This window comes from Bacillus rossius, chromosome 2 (genome assembly GCF_032445375.1).
Source record: "Bacillus rossius redtenbacheri isolate Brsri chromosome 2, Brsri_v3, whole genome shotgun sequence".
In the NCBI taxonomy this organism is placed as follows: domain Eukaryota; kingdom Metazoa; phylum Arthropoda; class Insecta; order Phasmatodea; family Bacillidae; genus Bacillus; species Bacillus rossius.
The window spans coordinates 110356318-110381604 of NC_086331.1; the positions used below are offsets into that span (position 1 = coordinate 110356318).

General features: G+C 32.3%; 2 protein-coding genes across 4 annotated transcripts in view; one reads left to right on the forward strand and one right to left on the reverse strand.

The window, feature by feature from the left end:
* The window catches only part of LOC134528813 (putative inactive carboxylesterase 4), a 99832-nt gene extending 96889 nt beyond the window's left edge, over positions 1-2943 (forward strand). For both annotated transcript variants that reach the window (XM_063362476.1, XM_063362477.1), the window contains exon 13: positions 2252-2943. In XM_063362476.1, coding sequence (XP_063218546.1) covers positions 2252-2382 — 131 coding nt within the window. In that variant the 3' untranslated portion in view covers positions 2383-2943. The remainder of the gene's footprint in view (positions 1-2251) is intronic.
* A 2144-nt stretch (positions 2944-5087) lies between these two features.
* Positions 5088-25287, reverse strand: part of LOC134529607 (ribonucleoprotein PTB-binding 1-like) — a 101842-nt gene continuing 81642 nt past the window's right edge. For both annotated transcript variants that reach the window (XM_063363885.1, XM_063363886.1), the window contains exons 3-8: positions 24864-25111; positions 20721-20903; positions 20543-20636; positions 19801-19902; positions 18796-19058; positions 5088-16779 (exon numbers count right to left, since the gene is read on the reverse strand). In XM_063363885.1, coding sequence (XP_063219955.1) covers positions 15670-16779; positions 18796-19058; positions 19801-19902; positions 20543-20636; positions 20721-20903; positions 24864-25111 — 2000 coding nt within the window. In that variant the 3' untranslated portion in view covers positions 5088-15669. The remainder of the gene's footprint in view (positions 16780-18795; positions 19059-19800; positions 19903-20542; positions 20637-20720; positions 20904-24863; positions 25112-25287) is intronic.

Here is a 25287-nt window from a genome sequence, read left to right on the forward strand (position 1 = left end):
CAACATTCTAAAATCCAAGATGGTGAGTGTGGCATAAGCAAGATTCTTATTAAAAAAATATTTAAATTGTAATTAAGAATTTTTAAAAATATTTTTATTAAATTACATGTTTAATCTTGCTGGGAATCGAACTGAGGACTGAAATGGATTAAGTAACTAAATGTTTGAAGTAAACAATTTTATTTATATTTTTGGGAATTTTTAGAATTTATGGTAAAAAATTAAATAATTTCAAGTTTATGGTCAAGGTCAAGTTCGAAGATTCCCTCCAGAGTCTTATTGGAGGCTTGACGATATGGAATTCAAGCCTCAGTGGTGATTTTTTTTTTTTTTTTTTTTTATGGCAAAAGTTTTTAGAGGCATTTCGAATTTCGAATTTAGTTTTCGTCGATGCTGTACATTTTTACAGAGATACATTTCGTTTAGCATTGTGTTGACGTTCATGACGGTATGGCGAACAACGTCTATGTCGACACCTCATAACCGGTCGCGATATCGATTATGGTTTCGTGGAGGTTAACGGATGCAGGGACGACTGGCCCCGCGAACTGGTCACTATCTCTCTCTCAGAGGCTTGCACATGATCTCGGCTCGAACTTGCCTCACCAGGTACACAGCTGGTGTGGGGCGAGGAACTGCAGCAAACTGAAGGGGTCCCAGAGCCACCAGCTGGTATTTATGCCCTAAACTGTCGGGGGGAAGGGGGGTTCAGCCAATAATATGGTGGTAGGGAGATAATATGGCTGCGAGAAAAAAAAAGATTTTTTTGGGGGGGACTGTAAGCTCATATATGCATTTGGAAAAGTGGTGGGGGTCAGTCGGCCAGCTGTCACCACAGGGAAATATTATTTAATTTCTTTCACTGGGTTCAAACCAAAGACTCCATGACATAAGTATGATTTTTATTAAAAAAAAATTATTTATTTTTTTATTAATTTTAAATTTTTTCCCAATTTTCTAGCATTAAAAATATAGATTTTCAAGATGGCGGACATAACTTAAAGTACAAAGGTGACATCACAGTATTCAAAATGGCGGAATCGTATTTTTATTAATATTGTATTAAATATTTTTTTTATTAATTTTAATATTTTTTCCCAAATTGTAAGGTTAAAAATTACGGACTTTCAAGATGGTTGCCATAACGAAAAATGCAATGTTTGTGGAGTGGGGCATTCGATTCCAAGATAAAGGAAATTTTTGGAATTCAAAATGGTAGCAAAAGATATGGCAGAAAGTTCTATAATCCAATATGGCAGATCCAAAATAGCCTTTGGGGTCGAGGTCAAGGACATTCAAAATGGCTGCCGTGACATCACAATCAAAGATGGCGGACATATGCTCCAGCTCCTCACTCCGACTCAGTATCCCAGCTCCGGCTATTATATACTACTATATTGCAAGCACTCATACATTACACAAACACAGGCTTGTATAAATGACTGTTAATTTTCTTAAAAATGGATCGTACACATAAGAACAATAAGAAGTATCTTTTTCATAGAAAAATTTCTTCAACTTTACATTTCTTAAAAGCAAGCTTTCGATTACACTTTTTGGAAAAAAAAAACTAGTTATTAATTTCTTCTCCTTTACTGCTATACTCTTTAACTGTTTAGAATGAAAAATCTGTTCTATTTAATTACAAGATTTTTTGCGTGAGAGTTGCAATGATATCTTTGGTATTGTTATACTGATTAGTGATAGGTGCAGTAGATAATTTCTCAAACAAAAGTATGACACTAAAACATAGGTTTTAATGAACAGTATTAGTTAGTTTTCGGAGAGGATGAATGCCCCATTCACCCCTCCCTCCCCCCTTTCATAAGACAGTGCTGCTAGTTGGGATGTCTTGTTCATGTTAAATCTAACAAATACCAAAATATTAGAGTATTTGATTGGTCATAATTTTTAAACCTTACTACAACCAAGCCTTTGCTCCAAGGTATGTTCATTTCAATTATAGCATGAATGCATTTTTTTTTAAATCACAAACCAATAAAGTAAATGCATATTCTGTATGCTTTGGACATTAAACATGGTAGAGACGGTGATTTTAATAAATGTAGAACAACATTTGTTTAGGTTTTATTTCAGATGATAAATACGATAAAGGTAAAATGAACTTTGTAATTAAATAATGAGCTACAATCTCAATTTATAGTTTTTTTGAGCTCATGTATGGCATTCCTACAATAACAGTATACTTTATTCAACAATAAATATGTTTTCCATGATGTCCTGTTTGCAGATGCTAGCCGTCCATTTCGGAGTGCCATGTACACTCTTATATGCTTCGTGACTGCTCTGCTTGTTCTGCTCGTCATCTGCTTGGTCTTGCTGAAGAAGCGGAGCAAAGAGAGAGAGCGAGATATCTTCTGACACCTTCAACCGGCAACATCCCTTTGCAGTATTTTTGTCTGTGGCGTCAACATCTCTGTAGAGACAATGCGATTTATATGAGTCAGCAGTGCCACAAAATAATATCTGAAGAAAACATTTCAAAATACCATGAGGGTGTACGTGCTAATCAGGTTCTGCGGCAAGGTGATTCTGCCGTTGTTGACCACAGCCTTCCGCCCAAGAGACCATACAACACTCAGTCCTGGACCTAGGAATGAATATTCCTACAAATGAAAAAAACTGAAATTCAGCTGTGAATCGAACCCTGAACCTTTGGGCCCACCAACCAGTAGTCCTGACCAATAACCAATTTGTCAGACAAACAAGTTGAGGTGATCATTTGTATAATATTGTAATGTATTGTTAAAATATATTTGTAAATACAATTAAAACTCTTTAATTGGATTTTTAACTTAAATAGATCTAATAATAGAAATTGTTTTTGTGTGCTTGTAAATAACTAAACATTCATGTACGTATTTATTGTTATGTGAGGTCAAGATGAAGGAAGAGCTAAATAAAACGGTGATTCGTCTAAGGAAATATCTTGTGCAATTCACACACAGGACTTCATAGAATATTTTTTGTGATGGAATTCCTAATTAATTAATATTCTGATATGTCAGCAAGGCATTTCATTTTGATATCATTCACGGCACTGCCCACTGAAGCCTGATGCAACTCCACCCTACTTCCTTCCCCTACGCCTACCCAGCTCTTTTTAAAACGTTACAAAACCCCGTGTGCACGAGTCTATTCAAATATTGCATTACTAATTCCCAGCAAAGGGCATGCGAGAGTGATAGATGCCGCGTCTCATGCCCTAAATAAGTACATTAATTGTAATTGTTTTATTTTCATCCCCGAGGTTTTTTTTCTTTACAGTTACATTCATTGACCATCAAACAAATAACATTTAACTATTCTTTTGTCTTCAGGCAAACTTAGACATTGCTAAATGCACTCTTGAGCAGCAATAATTTTTCAAACTTTACATTCTTAAATGCAAAGGGTTTGTGAAAAGTTCATAACACGTTTTAATTGTGTGAAGCATAAATATGGTGTTTTCACGTATGCAGCATGAGTACAGTAAAACATAATGTTTATCAGCGAGGGCAGAAAGTGCGCTGGTCAGTTGTCATTTTCTGATATCTAGCCCTATCTGAAGTCGTCATTCCCTGGGCCGGCCGTGTTCTGCACCCAAGGACTTCATCGTAAATCATCAGTGATTGTTTCTTTCTGTTTCAGTTTTAGTAATGTCTAAATTACTTTTTTAATATAATCCATATCTGTTTTCAGGCAGAATATTGCTGAAATAATTATTGTATAAGCTTTTTTTAAGGGTTTTTAAAAGAAATGCGTAAATTTCTGTTTAGCCATGAGGATGACCGAACCTCACCTATACCGATTTGTGCCGTAATGATAGACGTAATTAGGAGTAGGTAATAAAATGTATTAACGTGTGATTTTTAGTTGTTCATTGGCCACATGTCTGCGACCTGTAAGTGTAAGACGTTTGGAAAGCCCTGAGAGCCCATAAGATAACTACACCGATACACATGTCCACCACGCAGAGTGAGCCAGATTTTTGAAGGATTGAGGTAGCTTTTAAACAGAGGTATTCTTTTTTGAGTCTTTTCCCCACAAAAGCAACGTGACAGCCCTATAACTAGAGTCTTCGCCGGGCCTGCATGCCTTTATTTATGCAGTGGCTCCCATATTATGCATCACCCCATAAGCCTATGAGCATGCGCAGACCCCCTGACATCAATTTCAATACATGGGATATTCATAGGCTAATTTGAACATTAAAACATTGAAACATTATAACACGTTTTAAAAGGTACAATAAAATATTCATGTTTTAGGCATGAGAACATTATCAACACTACCAAAATAAGTACATATAAAATAATAGATTTGCAATCAACCATCTAGCTGAATGGATAGTGATGGTTCGGTAAACATATTTTGGTGGCAATTAAAGTTACACTACACAACCATTATATATTATTTATCACAGTATTTACAATTCATATTCATCTAAACAAACTAAAAACATCTGATGGTTTTATGCTATATGAGAATATAAATAACCTTTTATAGTAAGTAGCTTGTTGTAGGTACCGTACCTTACTTATTACTGTATCAGCAATATACGGTATTCTCACATGGTAAAATTAAGTATTTTAACTCTTTTCTTCTCTTTACATTTTATAAATAAAGTCTTTATATTATGATGTAAAACAGTATCTATAAATGTGTATTTTTAACTCATATTAGAAATTTATCAAATATTATACTAGAATTTTTAAAACTTTTATTTTTTTTTAAATTTTGCACTATGATATATAGACATTATTTATGTTTAAAAGACTGTGTTCAAAACAACAACCTTTAAAAAAAGCTATTATGTTTTCATGCGAGTATACATAAGGTTGTTGATAAAATAAGGTAAAACAAGGTTAACACTTTGTAGTTTAGGCAAATTGGAAAAAAAAAATAATTAAGTCATTTTCATTTGAAAAACAGTGAAATCTATGTTATTTAAAAAAAAAGTTGAGGAGTTTTGAAATCATAGTCATAATGCTAATGTACTGAAGGGCTAGAATTAACATAATGTTATACAAACTAGAGATTTAAATTTTACTTGCTATTTAAAAATAACAAACAAAAAATGAATTTTTTAAGTATTTTAATTCTGTCCATAACTTAAAGATACACAACAGATACACAATGTTCACATAAAAAGCTACAAACGTCAAAGACATCACTTTCCTAGCAAAAGTAGGACAGAAATAGGAAGAATTAGCACTCTACATCATTTATAAACAATTGAGCATAAAAGAAATTTCAAGATGTTTATTTAAGTGTACAGCATCAGACTTGAGAAAAATCAGAAAGCATAAATAAATAGGTACATTTTAATAATTAACCATTTAGTGCCTATGCAGTTCATTGGAAAACAGCTTCCTGTCAATTGTTTTTTTGTTTACCATTTCACTGATTACAGTATTTTTAAATAAAACATATATTTCAAAAGTTTGGAAATGTAATTGTGTCTGTTTCAGTTTTTCAAAATTTGTGCAAGTTGATTTCTTTTTCACTAAATGTTTTAACTGTCATTTACAATTCAATCAAGAAACCAAGTAAAAATACATTTACATTTAAAAGTACATTTTTGTTCTTTACACAAAAGTACAATTTATGCTATTATGAAATTGCAATAAAATTAATAATTTATTTTTTATTATTTATCACTAATATTTCATTCAGATATTAGCACATCATTATGTAAGCTAGTATACACATAAACAACTTTCTTTGAAACAACAGATGATTGTATTTCATAAATATGTGAGACTAAATATGTTTACAAAATATTTTGTTATCAAAATACAATCTCACAGAATATACAAGAGAGCTTTTTAATATCAGTTAATATAATACTATTTTAAAACAGGCACAATAGTGTGAAGTCATGAAAACAGGCTGCAGTTTTGTCTTTTCATAAAGATACTGGAAAATGTTTTCAAGTTTCTATCCTGTCACATTTATCACATTACTTAATGGTTGAAATATCACCAATTTTCAAGTGAGAGGAACTTTATTCTAAATTTTAATTAAGTAAATACCTATTTTTTTTATCAATGCATTAACTATAAAAACTTTGTAGAAAATTTACGTATGTTTCCTTATAGTCATCATATAAAAATACTAGTGTTTCACAATATATATTTATATCATTTTAATGTTTATCCTTTTGTTCTTTTAATATCACATAACTTGACTTTTTCCTAAATGAGCGATACAAACTTACAACCACTATTTTAACCACTAAATACCATCTTAAAAATTTATATGGTACCTAATATTCTTTATTTATTTTATGTCTTGTAAATTTACTTTTCATGAACATGTATTGAAAATCTTTGTTTACCTTGCACATATATTATTTAATCTGTCATATTAACATCACCAAATCATTAAAAATATTTATATACATATATAAACATTTGCAGAGAAAAGTATTTTACCTAAATGACAAAGGAAAAACAATAAGTGTTATCCACCGTATTCCACTACCACCAATGTATTGTCAGTGATCATCTTCAATAACAGAATGATCATCAGTTGTTTCGGAACGTTCAGCAGTGATTTTCGTTACTACAAGTAAAAAGTGTTTTAGCAGTACATTTTAATTTCTCTGATATTAATTTAGTTATTTAAAACACTTCAGATAGATATGTATTTTTGTTTGTATGTTACTTCAAAATAAATATATTTATGAAAAATTACCTTTTTTTGGAGGTATGTTGCATTATGCTGAAATACAATATTTACGTTAGATAGGTACTCTATATTAAATCCAATCCCACTCCTTGACCTAAAAATAAATTCTCAAGAACATAAATATTGAACGGCATGCTGGAATCCTATATCGCTTACACTAAAAAATCTCCACAGCTCCAGTAAGTTCATTGTTCTCTGTGATCCATCTAGCCTTGCACAGGGCTGGCCAGCTGACATTACTGAAGCCACCGGCCAGTGAAATCTGTGAATATTGGAACCTACTGCAAGTCTGTGCCTCCAATGAGGAGTTACGCTTGCCCGAGAAGCGCACAGCCTTACCCCGCTCCCTCGGAACTACACCTATAGTTAAGGCAAGTCAGCTATTTCTCTCAGTTTATTCGAAACCTTTTAACCCGAACTAGAGTTACCTGAACATACAGCATATTCAAAAAGGTATTTCTTTTAGTGGTTTTTGTTTCATCATAAAATGCTGAATAACAATTAATTCAAAAAGAAGATATAAGCAAAGAAGATACTCTAGGTGTACAGCAATGTGGTTTACACTAAGTCAACCTTGCATTTTTAATGCTGACAGACAGAGAATACAAGAACAAACATTGATGATGTAACAGACCTAGTTAACAATGACTGTACATTTAGACTCCTGTTTTGAAATGGAAGTAAATAAATGTACTGAAACCTCCATTCAAGTTAGACCATACAGCAAAATGTCGAATTTACAGAAATAGGTACAAAATAACTTTAATTTTACTACTACCACTGTAACAAAATTACACTGTTCATCACACTTTAACAGTGGCATTACTTAAGTGTAAGAACATGGCTACATTAAGTATGAAAAAAAAATTTTTTAATGTTAGTTTAAGATAGATATACAGCCCAATTGTGTGTAAAAAAAAATTCACCATTTTAGTTTATCACTAGTTACAGTGCAATCATGTCAACCCATAAATAGTTTGTCATCATAAAAGTATGTATAACATGAACTATCTAGATTTATAAAAAGGCTACTGAATTATAACTCTCCAGAAAATGCTTGTTCTGAGTAACTAATGCTCTGCCGACAGCTTCCCAACAAACCACTTGTCTCCCTTCCACGTGTTAGCACGAGGCCTCTAGAACAGCTACAGTCAAACACTGATGCCAACTCAACGTGCAAGTGGCCAACAATACATTTAGGTTGCTTATAGTTCTGATAAACTCTCTAAAATTTATCAGTAATGCCTTATATAAAAAATTTATTCTGAAAAAAGTTTACAACTATAAGAAAATATTTTAATAACATAATAGTAATTGATATTTGGAAAAAAATAAATGTATTAATACATCAATAAGTGTATACGTGTAATATACGCTTTATTCCAACACAACACTAAAGAACAACATTCTGTGTATGACATTCCTCAAACTTAATTTAAATAAATTTCTTAAATTTTTTTCAAAAAATTATTTATATGAGCTGCTACTTCAGCCACCAGAGCTTAACAAAGCAGTGTTTAGTCTACTTATATAATTTCACCAAACATTCCATTGGTATTAACAAAAACTTACATTACTTTTTATTTAATAAACAATCTGCCTACCTAGTACATACAGTTGCCATAATTGTTACCATAAACATATAACTTTTTTGAGTTTGAAGTAAACATACCAATTAAAAATGTTAACACTATATAAAAAATAATTCCACTTGTATGCTGCTCTATAACTGCCAATACGTTTGTCATTAAGTTGTTTCCTTGCTATTTTGATACTGTTACGAGAATAATGTGGGGGAAAACTGGGTTCGTAAGGTATAGCCCAATTAATTGAGCAATTAATTCGCGGAGGCCGGCGTCATTGCTTTTATACTCTTGGCAAAATATCAATGAACATTTGTCCAAAAATGGAGTTGTGATTGTAAAAAATGAGATGCATTGGAACTTATGTGGAATGCCATATCAGCAATCATGTGCACAATATACCATCGTAAGAAATGGGAGTGGATGTGAGCATTTTGTATTCAACCCCAGTGCAATATGTCAGCAGTCTTGGTGAACATATTGTGGAAGTCAGCATGCCTCCTGGGTTACATGAGTGCATTTGACAATCACTACAATGTTGTGTGCATACATATATCTGTGCTTATCAATGGGCATTTCAAGCATGCATTATGAGACACACACCAGTGATATCTGCTATTTCCTTTGCTATGCTCTCATACATTTGTCAATGTTTGCTGTGTTTGTGCATTTTCCACTGTTTGCTTACCACAAATTCTGGTATGGTTAGCTGTGCAACTAGATAACACTCTGTATATAATGTAGAAAAGTAATTAAAAGATTCAAAAGTCCCTTGTGAGATAGGTTTTTTAGTACCCACTCTAAAAAAAATTCAGGCATGCAACTGTGAAGATTTTTTTAAAGTGCAGTGGTACAGAGTGTTTGAGAATAAAACAAAATTACTTGAGAGTAATAGACAAACCTATAGAAATGCAATAGTAATGTTAGTGATTTTTACCAAGAAACAAAATACAACAGTTAAGTGACAGGAATACACTATTATTCTCATTAAAGATATTTAGCACACTTTGAGACATGCAAAAAAAAAGACTGCAGGAGCAGATATTGGAAAATAAAAGCATAGACGTAACTAGAGCTGTGCGATTCGAGTAGGCTTCTGCCTTATTTGCTGATGTTGGCACTTCATATTTGAATTGCATAGAACAAATTTTGATAACAAAGTATTCTGATTTCTTAAAGTGTGTATATTTCATAGTATTAATGTATGGCACTAATAATGCATTACTCTTTGCTGTGAGTGAAACGACATGAATGTAATAAATGTTGTCTTTTTATCTTTAGTTATTTTAAAGCACTAGACAGTATTGTTTTTATTTTTTAAAAAAAAAGTACTACAAATTTTACAACTGTTTTATGGTATGGTACTTTTTTATTGTTAATGTGAAAAAAATTGGAAACGCCTAAAAATTGTCATTTCTGAATAGAGAAAAACTTTTGTTTCCAGAAAAAAAGTGAAAAATAAAACTGGAATGACATACTTACATATCCCCTATTTACACTTTGAATTTTGGTAATGTAAAAGTTTAGACCAAGCAATAGTTATTTATGGCTTAATATTTTGTATAGTGTATTCAGTGACCTAAACCTAAATTTTATATTTTTACTAGGTGTATAATCTATTTAAGTGCAAATTTAATATTTTTACAGTGTTGATTGTGTTTAATATACCACTATTTTATTTCTTCTGATGTCATATAATGATTTTTTAAGTTATTTCATGAAACCTACAAAAGAACCTAGTAATCCATTTTCCAGATTGGTATAGTTCTGCAAATATTTCAGAATCGATACATCAGTGATGTGGCACATCAACAAAATTTTGTGAGTTGGCAAAGCTCTAGTAAAAACAATGTTGCTGAATACACCAAAGCAAAATAAATTTCAAGGAAACTGCAAAAACAATACAAAAATAATAATAGAAATAATAATTTGAACATATAAGCTTAAAAATTGATAAAAAAATATTTTAAAAACTTTCTTTGCTTAAGCTACCTTTGTGTTGTAAGTCAGAGTATATAAATTGAGAGGGTAGGTGCCATGGTTAAGGGCAAGATTATATGGGGAATGGAGATAAAACTGAAATAACATTGAAAAGCAAATCAATACACAATATAACAACAAAATTCAAGTTAATACACCACAAAGCATGACATGCAATTAAAATCATGAAACTAATCAGCATTTTCAATCAAAACTTAACCCTAATGACAAATAACTAATCTTTCAAATCTTACATTCAATGAAAGTAATTTATTTTAAATATTTAAAAAGAGATTGGAAAAAGTTTAATTTTTAAAAGCATGTAACTTATTACTTAATCATTTTTACATTACGTCCTCAGAAGATTTTCCAAACAGAGAAATACTTAAAAAATTTATTTTATTTGTTCAAAAAATTAAACATGCTTATTATAAATCAATTAATTGAAAAAGTGCATTATGTATCAGTCAAAATGACACTGTTTTGGAGAAATTATTATATTGGAACATATAATTATCATTTTTGTTCAGTAATATGCTATATTTTTTAGTAAACAGATTTCATCAAAAATGAAAACAATAACACCAATATGTCCTATTTTAAAAACAAAATTGGCCTGAAAATAAAACCATAAAATCTTGTCTCTAGCCATGGTATAATTCTGCAGGTTATGTCATGTAAGAGTTTTACAATACCTAGTTTCTATTCCACTGTCATTTATAAGAAAAATTATCAGTAGGTTTTAAGACATTTGCAGTCTATTGTGCTTGGTAAAGAATATTGTAACTGAGCAATTAAAGTTTTACATCTGATCTGAAAAAAGGTATATTCATTTGACTTATATTTACTGATTTAAAGAAGCAGAAAAATAAATACAAATTATAGGAAAAAAGCATACAGTAAAGTGTTTGGTACTATTAATTGTTATCACAATACATAATAAAAATCTTATGCTAGACAAAATATAAATGGAGGAAAGCTACCTAATGAAGTCTTTCAATAACAGCCTACATTTACTGTAAGATGGTGAATGTGCTTTCTTTCACTACACAAGACATTCTACACCTTTTAAAACATAATTATTACAGGATAGTTATAGGTGACACATTTACTTCCTTGTAGGGATGGGCCGGTTGAATCCTCAAATTTCACTGAATCCCCAGTATTCTAAAGATTCAGGATTCAAGGAAAAAAATTCTAAGAAAAATATTGAAATAAAAATAGTAAATCAAAAAAATTCAACACTGGAAAAATCTTAAGTCTACTAGGCTTATTTATGTTTATCTTTGTGCTTATTCTAATACCGTTCTTCAAAATATTATTCTTTTAATGTAAATGTATTAATTAAATTTAATACATATTATGTACTCATCTGGAAAACTTATAGTTTATGGAATGAATATATATGTATTGGTTGCTATATTTAGGGACCCAAAAATATGGTGAAGCGCGAAATTTGTGTAAAACGACATAATTCTGCTGTTTATAAAATTTTTGCCCAAAATTTCTCAACTTTAAAGAAAAAATATTAGTGCAGTTGTTTATGCGAGTTGATCAACGCCATTTCTGGAAACGTCACGCGGTTGATCATAGATCTTTAACACAGGAAATAAATTTCAAAAACAAAGTATTTCAATATATCTTTAACGTAGTATTTTTTTTCTACAAAGCTCATCAATTTTATTTATGAATGCCACAAACGCGATAAGTTGCTCTTTGTGCTGTGTTTGTGTCTCTTGTATCTTCATATTGTTTAATTATTTAGGGGAGGGAAAAAAAGAAAGGATGGCTTTGTTTACATCATATCTGCAATGCATTTTATGTTCACGCCTAGTTTTAGATATATTTCTTTCTTTACTTAACAGGACACAAAAATTTTGTTTTTGAAATGGAGATAATTGTGGTTTCCCCGTAAAAATCCTAACAAAACTGAGAAATAATACAGCACTAACCTATCATCGCTTTTGTTTGCACTAATATTTTAGCAATCTTATAGGTTAGCCCAAGTAATAATTGTTAATGGTATGTGAAGACATGTTACAATCTGTTTAACGTACGTTCAGCCCTGTTCCCATGTTTTCATTTACTTTAGTTACTACACTATCTATAAATGTACACATTGTGTAGGTTATGCCCTTTTATACCAAAAGATAGAGTAGGTGTACTGCTTCATTTAGTACCTACCACATGTTTTAATGATTCAACAGTAAGTTATTGAAATTTTTTGGTTGAATTTTAAAAAGTTATGGATATGATATTATGAATATTTTTTGAGATGGTTTCTAAAATGCATAACAGTTTTTATTTCGTAACAACATTCAGTAATTCTGCAGAAAAGCCTTGTTTCAGTGGGGGAAAAACCTTGAAAAAAAAATGTTCTTAATTTCCTGGCATGTTTTCAAATCATTCTGCAAGATGGCATTGTGATACTTAAAAGAGTTAATCATTTTATTAAAAGGTTAAGTTAGGTATAAATATAATGTGATATTGTAAATCTGGTTGGTTGGTATAGGTTAGCGACATTTAAAATACTGTAAAATCATTAGGAATTACCGATTCAAAATGTAGCTAACAATCTCAGCAACAAACAAGCGCTATTAAAAAGCATTTGATAATTGTTAAATTTTTATTTCTTGTACATTATTTGAAATTTGACTCTTGAAACCTGGATTCGGATTCGAGAAAATTGGGATTCGACCAGTCACCACTTCCTTGTGTCTATTGCTAGTCTTCAGATTAAAGATTAATCTTCTCATTTAAACTGGTTCAAATATGCTTTTGTATTATGTAATGGAAGAAAATATGCTATATAATGAAAAAAAGAAAGGGTGACAAGAACATACAAGAGAGCATTTTAGTACAATGAAACCATATATACAAAAATCACACCTATCACACATGACTGAAACATTTACAATAGACAGTACCTATTATACTAGTTTTAAAATTCCACAGAGTATCAACCCTGCATTAAGAGTACAGCATGCCACTAGTGAAGCAGAATAAGCTTTCCACATTCCAATTATAAATATGATGGCATTTTTTCTTACTTTAATGCAATTTAAAATATAATTAAAAACATAATTTTAAAACAATGAAGTAAACACTAATTTGCTTTAAAGACATTATATGAATGTCTTGCTCTATACTGCCTATACCTACATGCATTTCTGCCATAAGCCACCTGAAAGTAAAAAAGAGTAGATAAAGTCATTTAAAATTAATTAAATCTTTTAAATCAACTGTTATAAATCCCAAAGTGTTTGAACTGAGGATGAAAGAATGCAGCGATGCTCTAGTTTATGCCCAGAAATGCCAGCAACATGCCAAGACAAGTAGTTCCACTACTTAACATTTTACCACAAGTTCACTATTTTAAATTAGTAGCTTTTAAAATTGTCTTAATTATGTAAGATACAAAAATATTTAGCATGATAACAAGATTTTTGTAATTCAAAAAATGTATATGTAACTGTTTTGTTTGCTTGGTACATACTTAGAAGACTAGTCTTGTGGCAATGCTCATTAGGTGTGTAGTGGAAGAACTGAAATTAGAACCAGCTGGCTCCCGAAAATATTAAGTTAAGCTAGAACCATGTATATACACTCAATAACCATGAATCAAATCATTAGTAAAATTTTACTCCCACTACAAGATTTAAAATTTTTTTAGCACATTTTAGTTCCATCCCTTGTCCAGAACATATATTTTAATCCTTAATCACCTTCCTAACTATTTTACATAAATGAAAATATATTTTTTTGCACTGAAGTTTTAAATTACACTATTAATGTATCAAATTTTAATGTAAGTATGCATTCTACACATATTCTCTGCACACTGATGACTCACAAAGAACTGCCACTAAAAACATTTTGAAAAGAAATCGTTAATTTCTTATCTCGCTTTCATCATTCTGTATTATCTGTATTTATTTAATGAAACATTGTGCTGGTATATGTTAATAGCAATGAAAATATGTCCCATTATAACTCTGTCTGCAGTTTAAGTTTCAGGACGCTTGCTAAAAATTCCTCACTTATTAAATTCCCAACATGCTTTTTTAATATGTTTTGTCTTGAAGTCGATTCTTATTCACAGTGATTCTTCTGCTATAAAAGCTCTTAAATATGAAGCTATTACTAATTACATTTGAAATGTTGCAATAAAATCACTATTTCTTAGTTCTAGACATAACATGTCTTGATGTGCGTGCAATCTAAAATAGTCATTATACAACTCAAGTATCTCAAGACTGTTTACATGTTGTGACAATAGCAACCCTTGCCATGCAAACATGAATTCTGAATGCAAGTGCAATTTTTTTTTTAAAAGTATTTGTTAGGAAAACATTTTGGTCACAATGAAACTACACGCAATACCAATAACTGATCCTCGACAAATATCCTTTTGCCAAAAATATTGTAACATCATGTGTAAATATATACATATACATATACATACATACATACATATACACACACACAATAAAAATAAAAAAAAACTTAAATTCTGAAGGAAAAAATGCAAATGAAATAGTATGATTACTTCCCTAATATTGTCAACACATTGAAACTATGATATAATGAAACATTATTGTTTCCTCCAACTTACAGGACAGTTGCCTCGAAGTCTGTACACACAATCATGCAACAAGTTTTACAGCTGGCATTATACATACATACTTAAGTCAAATCACTATGCTGCATGCATAGTAACATTCAAAGAAAAACAATTGGCTATAGATTGAATAACACACTGTCAATCACATAAAAATTTTCATGAAAACATTGCAAATATTCCATTAAATACTGCTTGCTCACGGCACACCTACTTAATAGGTAGGTACACTTAATGTAATATAGTTTGAGAAATTTAGAAATGTTCAAAAAAAAGTGTACAATACTTAGTGTTTTCACAAGAATACAGAAATATAAATAATTATATTAAAATATTTACATTACAAATATGAATCTACCACTAATTTTTAATATTTATAAACTATAACACACATAACATTACTTCATCATGAAACTGCAAACATCCAATATAGTAGCCAGAAAAAATAAAGGATTAAAAGATAAAATTCACTTACAGTAAACAAGAGATGAAGAGTTTCTCTGTGCCACAGAGTTCTGAGTACACTCATACAACTCTAACAATAAATAATAGCCGGGACACCAGACCACAACACAATTAAAAGGCACTTGCAATAACATACCATCTGGCAATGTTGGAATGGACATGACATAAGATTCAAAATGAGTGCATAAAAATAATTTAACACATACAAAAATAACACCCTCTTCTGTACAAACTTACTATGTTAGTAATAAAAAATTCATTGTTCATATCTATTTCTTCAGTCTGAACAAATTCAAAAGTATTCCATAATGAAGTTGATGGATTTCAGTTCTTCTTCTTTCTTTTGAAATAGGAATCTGCGTAATGTCCGCCCAGGCCTTGCGAATGCTGGCCAATGTAGTTGCCTTCTGGGCTTGGTTCTGGCGATGGCAGCAATCTGTTATATTTCCGCTTCTGTCCAATCGGTGTCACGAGTCCCGAAGGAGGGGACGCGATGAGAACCGGACTTCCAGGATGTGACCATAGGTTCGGAACAATGTTCGTAGTGGAATACGCACCAAACTGACCCGGGGTTCCGCAAGGAGCCGAAAAAGTGGAGTTTGAGTTAAAAAAAGCGCCATTATTCCAATTATTCTGGAATGATGGTTGGTGAAGCTGGCTGGGTTTCATATCCAGGAATCTGATGGGCTTTGCTGCCATGGCTAGTGAAGAACTCCCTAAAAGGGGTGTGTTGGCTTGCATCGAGGTGCCAGGAACAGGGCTGGCCATGATGGGTTGAGTAGACTGACCAGATGAAACTGAGATCACCTGTTGTGAAGGCCATGCATTATCTATCTGCTGTGATACAGGTCCCGGCCCGGTCATGCCTCGGATCAACGAAGGTGTTTGGTTGATGTACTGTACATTGGTGGGTCTGCTAGGAATCATCGTACAGGTGTTACTATTTGTTTGAATAGCATTTGTCAGAGATCCCAGTAGCTGATTCAAGTTCTGAGCATTGCTCAAGATCGTGTTTATTGTTTGCTGTAAATCTCCAGGCATGTTGTCCGAAAAACCGATCATACTATTGTTTCCTTTGACAAGAGATGGGTGGCCTGATATTTTCGAGCCTGCGGATGGCACATGCTGAGCAAAATTGACTTTATCGTTAAGCAAAGGGCTCTTTGGTCCAGATGCTGCATCAAAACACTTATTTTTTACGAGCATGTTGGGTTCGAGAGACTGTATACCCACCGGTGACTGTTTTGGAATCTGCCCGAGCATGCCGTTCCAAAAGTTAGACTCTGGCACGGATACCTGAGGAGGCATGTGTCTCGGAATGGGATGGGAGATGTTCAGAGTTTCATCGATAGGTGAGCCGGCAAATGGAGAATGAGGAACAGCTTCTCCCAGCGGTGGGCTGACCCCCAGACCAGGTCTGGGAAGCAGTGGAACCTAGAACAAGAGCACGGTGTTCTTCTATGTGTTATCGTAGTACTAACATAGAGTTTTCAGCATAAAGTGTCTACATATTAAAGCAACACTCAAAAATACCGGCAATCGCAAACAATTTGAATGACACAATGCAATTCCAACTTATGCTATAAATAAGTTAGGCTTCTGATAAATGTTTTTTGGCCGATTTATAAAGAAAATCCTACATGTTGTGCCATGAATTTATATTAGATGGTACTTGTTCATTAATTTTGTTGTCAAAATTAAGGCTTTTGTTGATATTATTATTTTTTGAGGTTGCAAATATGTAACTAGTATTGTGAATTAATACATAAAATTACTCGATTTGGCATATTACATATTTTGTATCTCAAAACAAAACAAAAATATTACTGGAACTTTATACTAAACATATTTGCATCATTAGCAGTAGTATATATAATATTTGATTGTTTGTGTAGTTTTAATACTTTTATGCTGTTGATATGATTTCAAATCAGAACTGCATCATTTTATCACTGTCTTATAATTATAATAATACCTAGCAATAATATAAACAGCAAATCAGCATGCCATGTTTAAAGACTAACATAAGTCCTGTCACACACAATGTAAAGTGCACAGATGTTTTAAGGCCAGAGTGATCATTGAATTGTCCATAAAATAGTAGTGTATGTAGCTATCGCTTAATGAAACAGTGACATTTCCCCAGTAAGAAGATTTTTGGGGAGTCTATTTCGAAATCATTGAACCTGATTAAGACACAACAATGGAGGAACATGAGGTATAATATGCTTTACCATATGCATGCTTGAAATGCTCTCTGAAAGCCCTCATAATCTGAGGGATGATAGGCATGAAATAAAATTAAGAAGGCGGATACATTTTGACATTTCACCGGTTTATGCAAAAATGTTAGTCTATGTTTGTGAAGAGATTCTTGGCAAACACCATGTAAAACATTGATAGGTCATTAGGACAAACAAATGAACTTGCATATTGGAAGGCCCAGATTCCACCCATAATCAAGCAATCCTAATTTCTGTTTGGCATGGTTTGTCAAAGTCATGCCAGAGGGCTGATTATGACCACTCGCGGAGACTTGCTGTATGCTTCACGCTCTACCAAAACACATACCACATTTGGTGATTACAAACCAACAGACGGTGTGTGTTTCGTTATAATATGAGAGACTTGTGAACCACTGTAGAAATCAGCGAGGTCAAAGGGCCAGCAACCATGGAATAATTAACATGTGCGTTAAATAAACTTTTGTGTTAGCGTAATATGAAAAAATGTTTCACTGATAAATTATTTTTTTTGTATTTTTTATCAGGAATTCACTCTTTCTGTAATTATTATTTAATTTAAAGATAGAGTAAATTATTTTTGTATCGTCAATGTTGCAATACCTGTGTAATGCCATAGCGAACCGTACTACAGTAACAGTTCCTAACCTTAAATATTGTTACGTTAAACCTAACTTTAAATAGGTTTGACTCCTTAACAGTCCCAGCTAAGATAAAAAGAAAATCATACCATTAAAATTTAATCTTATTTAATACTTATTATAGTTAAATTACAGCGCTAACCTCTTATTCGTTTCACATCACCAAGTGATACACACATGGTATATAATGTAGCACCGTTGCGATAAATACTGTCCAAAATGTGTATTAATACTCAAAGGTTACGGTACATACTGTCAGAAAGTAATCTATAGACGAAGTTTAACGAAAAATATTGTTTTCGTAACCATGCAGCTTTTTCCTGCAGATATCTCCACAACCTTGTTGTTTACCGTATTTCGTATCGCAGAATGTGTTTTCATAATCACACTGCAGGCAAATACTGGGATTGTTCTTTACAACAGGCCATGATTGATTCTCCCCCAGAATCTTTACATTGCAAATCTATATGTCTCAAATGACCTGTTCAAGAGGTACACTTTCGCTGTTTAATAAGAATTTGAAGCATCACTAATAATGTAGAATGTTTTAAAGGAATTACTCTCACTTTTTGTGTCTGATTCTTCTCCATGAAACCATTCTTCCCATTAGTGGAACTGATGGATTTTCTTGCTTCTTGTATATGGCTCGGACCAAAATGAAACTGGCTTGTTGTTGGTGGCGGACCCATTTGTTGTGGCACCACAATCAGACCAGGGCTCGTGCTGTTCGGTGGCGAGCCTTGTTTGATAAGGTTCTGCAGAGCTATCAACATCTGGTGATTGTTGAGAAGAGACTGGTGACCACTCCCTGGCTGACCTTGTAACTGACCTGGAACAGTATGGAGCATCGTCATTTGCCATTCTAAGTGGTTAATTCCACAGAAAATATACACTTGAATGGCAAAGTGTAAAAAGTTAAAAACTAATTTGAGCATTTGTAATTTTTGGTCATTACTCATCTAAGTACACAATTAACTGTGATTAATACAAGATTTATAATAAAATATAATTCAGTTGAAAAAATTATCTTAGAGCAGGTAATTTCTGACTTCTATACATGCTAATGTAAGTTCTTTGCTTTGGAAAACCAGATCTGCTTTAACTAATATTTTTTTTCTATGGCCACCAGATGAGGAAAATTTCTAATAATTTACATATTTTTTGTTTGATAATAAGAAATGGCAGTGCCATTTCTTGCTATGTGGCAGAGCATGCCTAGAGTTAGTGCAGTCAACTTGCTGCTGAATTTGCTATTGACATCAAACAACTAGAACATCACTTCACGGTACAGATAAGTTAATTATAAATCCTGAAGATGATTGCTGCAGTGCAGAGCAAAATGTTGGTACACAGTTACCAATGAGACAACACTCACCTCAAAAGCAAACATAGTTAAAAATTATTATAGTTTGTAGTGTACCGCTTAGGTGAAGTAACTATCTAAAATATTATGTAAAAACAAACAAGGCTAAGATAACAATTTTTTTAAAGGTAGCTATAAAATTAAAACACAGCATTAATTTTGACCAAACCTGCAGGTATTCTGTTTTATTCAAAATATTAATCCTTACCTTTTCCTGGCGAAACAGAGCCCGGCACTGCTTGGCCATTCTCAATGCCGTTCTGCAAGGACTGGATCTGAGTCCAGATGATGTTCTGCAGATTCTGTGCAACTAAAACAATAATGTCATTTAAAACATTATACCTATGATGAAAAACACACTTTCATTCAAATTAATACAAGTACAGTAAAACCTCCTTAAGCCAACCCCTTTTAACTTGGATCTCCAGGTAACACAGATTGACTTAACAGAATAAATGGACACACAATAATCAGAGAATTAAAACCTATACATGAACATTTTAAAACAAGAAAAAGACATTTTGTCGAGAATAACAAGCAAGAGTTATTGCTTTCATTGGTGCACACAATGGTATCTGTACCGTATACAGTGCATGTTTGCTGGGACTGTACATGACACAAAGACAACTTCAAATGAGCTCCTCATGTTCAAAAGGATGCATAATTGTGTAGCCCGTAATCAGTACTCCACGCTAATGCAACAGAACCTTATGACTTAGTTCTGCAAGAAGACAAATTTACTGTACACATGTGTTTGTTATCTGTGATGAGTTTGTAAGCTGCAAATACATTTGAAACTTGTTTTGTTCATTATAATGTTTACTATCAAAATTTTTTAATGATTTTTCTCCAAATTCTCAGTCCTACCCAGATCCACTCTGGTCCCATTTGATCGACTTGACTAGGTTGTACTGTAATGTTTATTACATCTTTCAATGAAAGTGACTTACACACAGGGTTTTGTTTCGCGAGGTTCTGCAGCTGCTGGAACACAGCCGGTGCAGGGGGGTCAGGCAGCAGACCGGCAGATTTCAGCTTTCTTCCCTGCCAAATAAAATAAAATAATGTCACAAGCCAGAGACAATAAGCCGGCACACAAAATTTGTTGCAGTATGTTGTGGCACTTACTGTTTCATTAAGCAGTTTCAAATAAAGATTGATAGCTCTGACTCCAGGTATGTAATATGACACTCTAATGTTTTGCCCGCACAGGCTGTATCCGTTGAGGGTGACCTGTGTGGTCTCCGCATCCTCACTTGTGTTGAACTCGACAAGTCCCCAGTCCTGAGGACATCCATTTTTCAGTGCAATCTGAAAAAAAATTTGCATATAAGAACACTGCAAAGCACTGACATAAATAGATTTTTAATTTTACCTTTATAGCACATAACAAGCCTGCAAAACCTTCACGTTCACACGCATAGAGCCAATCTACTGAACTGTGATACGTTTTGATTCTGCAAATGAGTAGAGACATGGGCACCACAAGCACTTTTTTTTTTGAAGGGAGAGGGGGGAAGCATGATTTTTTTTTTCAATATTTACATTTACAACAGTTCTTAGACATTTTTGTCAAAGCATAACGTGAAGAGCTACTTTCCACATATTATATAGCAAAAAGTGTTCAAAGTCATTGTTATTCTATCTTATATCAAAATAAGTACCTAGGGCTTATAATAATTTACTGTAAACAAAGAAACAAATTTATTTAGTGTTTTAAAGTAATGAACTTAGCATGTAATGTAAAATTAATAATATAGAAATAATTCCAGAAGTTCTTAGCTAGGAAATATACTCTTTTTAGTTATACATTAAGAATATTTAAAATACTTTTCTACAGTTATAGATTGATTCACTAACAATACACAAAAGTAACATTTAAGCTTTTGTTTTGCACCAAGTGTGATTGTATTTACTCTTTAATGATATGATAATGTTTGTGTGACATCTATATACAAAAATGTATTTCAAATGTAATTTAAATACTTTTAACTTTCTCATAAGAAGTCTTTGAATATAAATAACTTTGCACACGCCTTTAGTTAAATACTTTGTAACAATTGGAGCTTTTACTTTTGTTTGGCAAAAAACCAAACATTTAAAAAGAACATCTGTGGTAAAGTTTTGCCCAGAAAACATTTGTATATTGAAATTGGTCTATATTTTAACAGTAAAACAGCTTATTTTGTCACAACAAGCTTTTTGAAATGGATTTCACACTACAGAAGTTTGCTAAAGCTAGGTCATTCTTAATTTATGTTTCTTTAAGCCATTACAAGCAAACCATTTTTGAACATATAAGGTCAAATTTTATTCAGTAGAAGTCAACTTACTTAAATAAATAAAAATAAATATTTTAACTACCTAAATACTTAAATATAAATAAGTATACTATTCCCCAAATTTCACAATACTGTACACGTAATTTAGTTATTTATGCATTTTTTGGCAACAACATGTCAAATTAGTACTTATGTAGCATTCATTATTTTGTAGAAAAAGTGACTTAGGAAATAATTTAATAATTAAACAAAATAATTTTTTTTCTTACAAAAAACATTGAGCTCATTGCACCATCCGCCACATTTACCAGTTGCAACCATTAGTATATAAATATTTTATACCTACTTGATAACAAAAAGTAATACAAAATAAGCCAGCTTTGAAGTCTAATACAATCAATAGCAGTTTTATAAAAAAAAAGAAACTAACATTTTTCATGCAAAATCTATTACAAAACACATTAATGAACTAGACCAAATGGAATGTGTACTTCCAACTAATTAAGTTAAATCCTAACAAGTATGTGCCATAGTATCCTGCCCATTACTAAATATTCAGTTCAAACTTGCCAAACAATAACTTCCTGTATTCTAATCTGAGATAAATTGTTATTATACATTCTAAGTAACTACTTTATCTAGTATATAATGCTGTTTTAATACAACATCAAAGTAGACTGAGCTTATTATTAGTAAGTTATAACATTTTTTTGTTTATATTTCAATGTTTTATTTGTTTTAATGGGTTTATATTGGAGAAAGTTTTCACTATATTTTATTTTCAGTATGCGCAAATTTTCCAATGTTTGGTCATGTTTTACCAACATAGGCCTAGGCAAATTTTACTAAAAAAAATATTTTTAAAACATTAAATTGCACTGTTATGATTATTCGCAAGCATTTAACAGAGTTAAGTACTTAGATTACATGAAACAGAAAGAGGGTAAGAATGCAATAAGTTCTTGAGGGTCATGATTGCTGAGGCATCATACTAATGCGAAGAGGGTCATGGGTTTAAAACCACCTCCTAGCATGTCTCAACTTATTGGCACTAAGTCAGTATCAAGCATGGTTCGCAACCCACCATAATTACAGATAAACTGCCCGTGTATAGCAAAGCTAACTGTGTGACATAAAAATTAATTCTATTCCATGGCTTTATTAGTATTATTTTGATCACTTTTAATTACATGGGGTCGAAGTCTAGGTGATTACATCGTACGTGGACAAAAACACATCACCTGCTTACACCACCCTCCTTTACTAATAGTGGCATGTGACCTTGCCTGTTCCTTATCGGCCTAAAGGTTTAAAGTACACAGCTGTATAATCAATACTAAGGTGTATTATCAACTTTTCCACAACATATTTTGTTCATTTAATATTACTTCATTTTAGACATAGTTAAAATATTACTGGAGGAACAAACTGAAACGTCTAATTATTGGGGTAGGGCGTGTAAACCCCCCCCCCCCCCCTCACACAGTTGTGACACCTGTGCTAAAGCCTCACTCACATTGGGCAAACTTACGTGCTATTTGCCAGTAAAGTCACTTACACTTATTGAAATCAGGATATGATTGTATGTCTGTAATGGCAGAAGGTAAATTTGGATCATGTATTAGTATGCAGTTATATGCAAAATGGTCCTTTGTTCAGAGTTTCAAGGAGAGTGACATAATATGTTGCATAGTTTTACTGGCAGTGCCAGATAATTCTGAAATTCTTTGTTTTCATTGTTTAGAAATGGGGATTGTTCATAGTTGGACATTACTCTGGTTCATTCCAATGTACTAAGATATAAGCAAGGAATATATGGTGAACTGTTCACAATTAAAACAAATATACTTAGATTTATCAACACACCCTCCTGCACCCTAAACACAAAAACTTATATTTCTATATTTGGATCTGGTGCAAGATGGGTGAAGTTGTGAAGTCTTTCAGTATTACAGCAACCTAAAAAATAGGCAGTCTTACCTCCTAGAGAAATCACTTTTCTAGAAAGCCTAGTAACTTGTCAACTCATGTTGATAAAAATAAATATATTTATCACACAAATTTTTGACGTGACGTCTAATAAATCTATGAACGCCGGCTGCACGCACGAAAAAGTGTCCCATTACGCACATTGTCTCGTTACACTGTGTCCCGTTACGCTCATTGTACGCTTGCGCCGCATCTATCTCTCTTCCACTCAATTGGAACACCCATCGATTTGACTTTTTCGAGGCACATTAAACTTGAAACACTCCCATTCGTTTCCTACTTTTCCTTTCATCGTCCTATCCTTAACAGAATAACACAGATTGGAAGAAGTTAAATAGCAAACATGTATAAAAGTTATAGTTAAAATAATCTGTTCGTTAAAGTAATAAACATATTTGAATTAATGAGTGCAAATAAAAGTAAATTTATGAATTAAATTGTAGATTTCATTTCACTCCTTTGTATCCATACAAAATAGTGATAATTCAATACAAATTATTCAATTTTATTCATAAAAGTATGCAATCATTTCATTAATGTTTTTTTATGACGTCACGTTAAACTATCATCCGTAAACCGACTTTACAGACAACCAATTTTTTTACTTTATCTGGAACCATAATAAACCATCTGTTGGAATGTTTATGCTGAGTTATATTTTGGTTAATGTCTAATTATGTAGAAGCATGATTGACTTCAATCACAAATGATGTTTTAGAACATTTTTTAAGTGGCTATGTGTGTGTTAAGAGTTACATGTGGGATAACCAAGAATAAGCATCACTGATGAACAAGCAATGGTCTGATTTTAGTGCAAAGTTAAAATTAAATAAAAACATGTGTCCTTCATTAGAATAAAGTCACTAAATCTAAGAAAATGTGAACAATTTTCACTAGAAAATGATTTTATCTCCGAAACTAATTATAATGTGTATTTTTTTTGGTTGATAAATCAGTACTTACAAATTAATTATACAAAAAATTTAAATAAATTAATTACCTGACAATATGGAGGGTTCACCACCGAACTGAAAACTTTTCTGAACTTGCCCATGTCGCGGAAATCTTTTGGTAATTGATCCACATACAGACATTTAGAATGCAGTGATTCGAATGTCGTGTGGCTTGACTCTAGCCAATCACAGCACAGTATCCAGCCATCTATTAGCTTTCCATCTAATACATTCTTTGCCAGAAGAGCTGCTTCTTTTGTTGTGTACTCAACAAAACCATAACCTTTGCTTTCACCTGCAAAACAGGCAGTTAAAGTAAAACATGCATTTTCTTGAAGTTGGCACATCAACAAAACTTAATGCCATCTGAAAAAATTAATATGATAACCTTTAAAAAGTTTTCTTCAAAAGTATTACCAAGAAAAATTGAAGCTGAAACATTTTAGTTAACAATATCCCATTATAAAGACC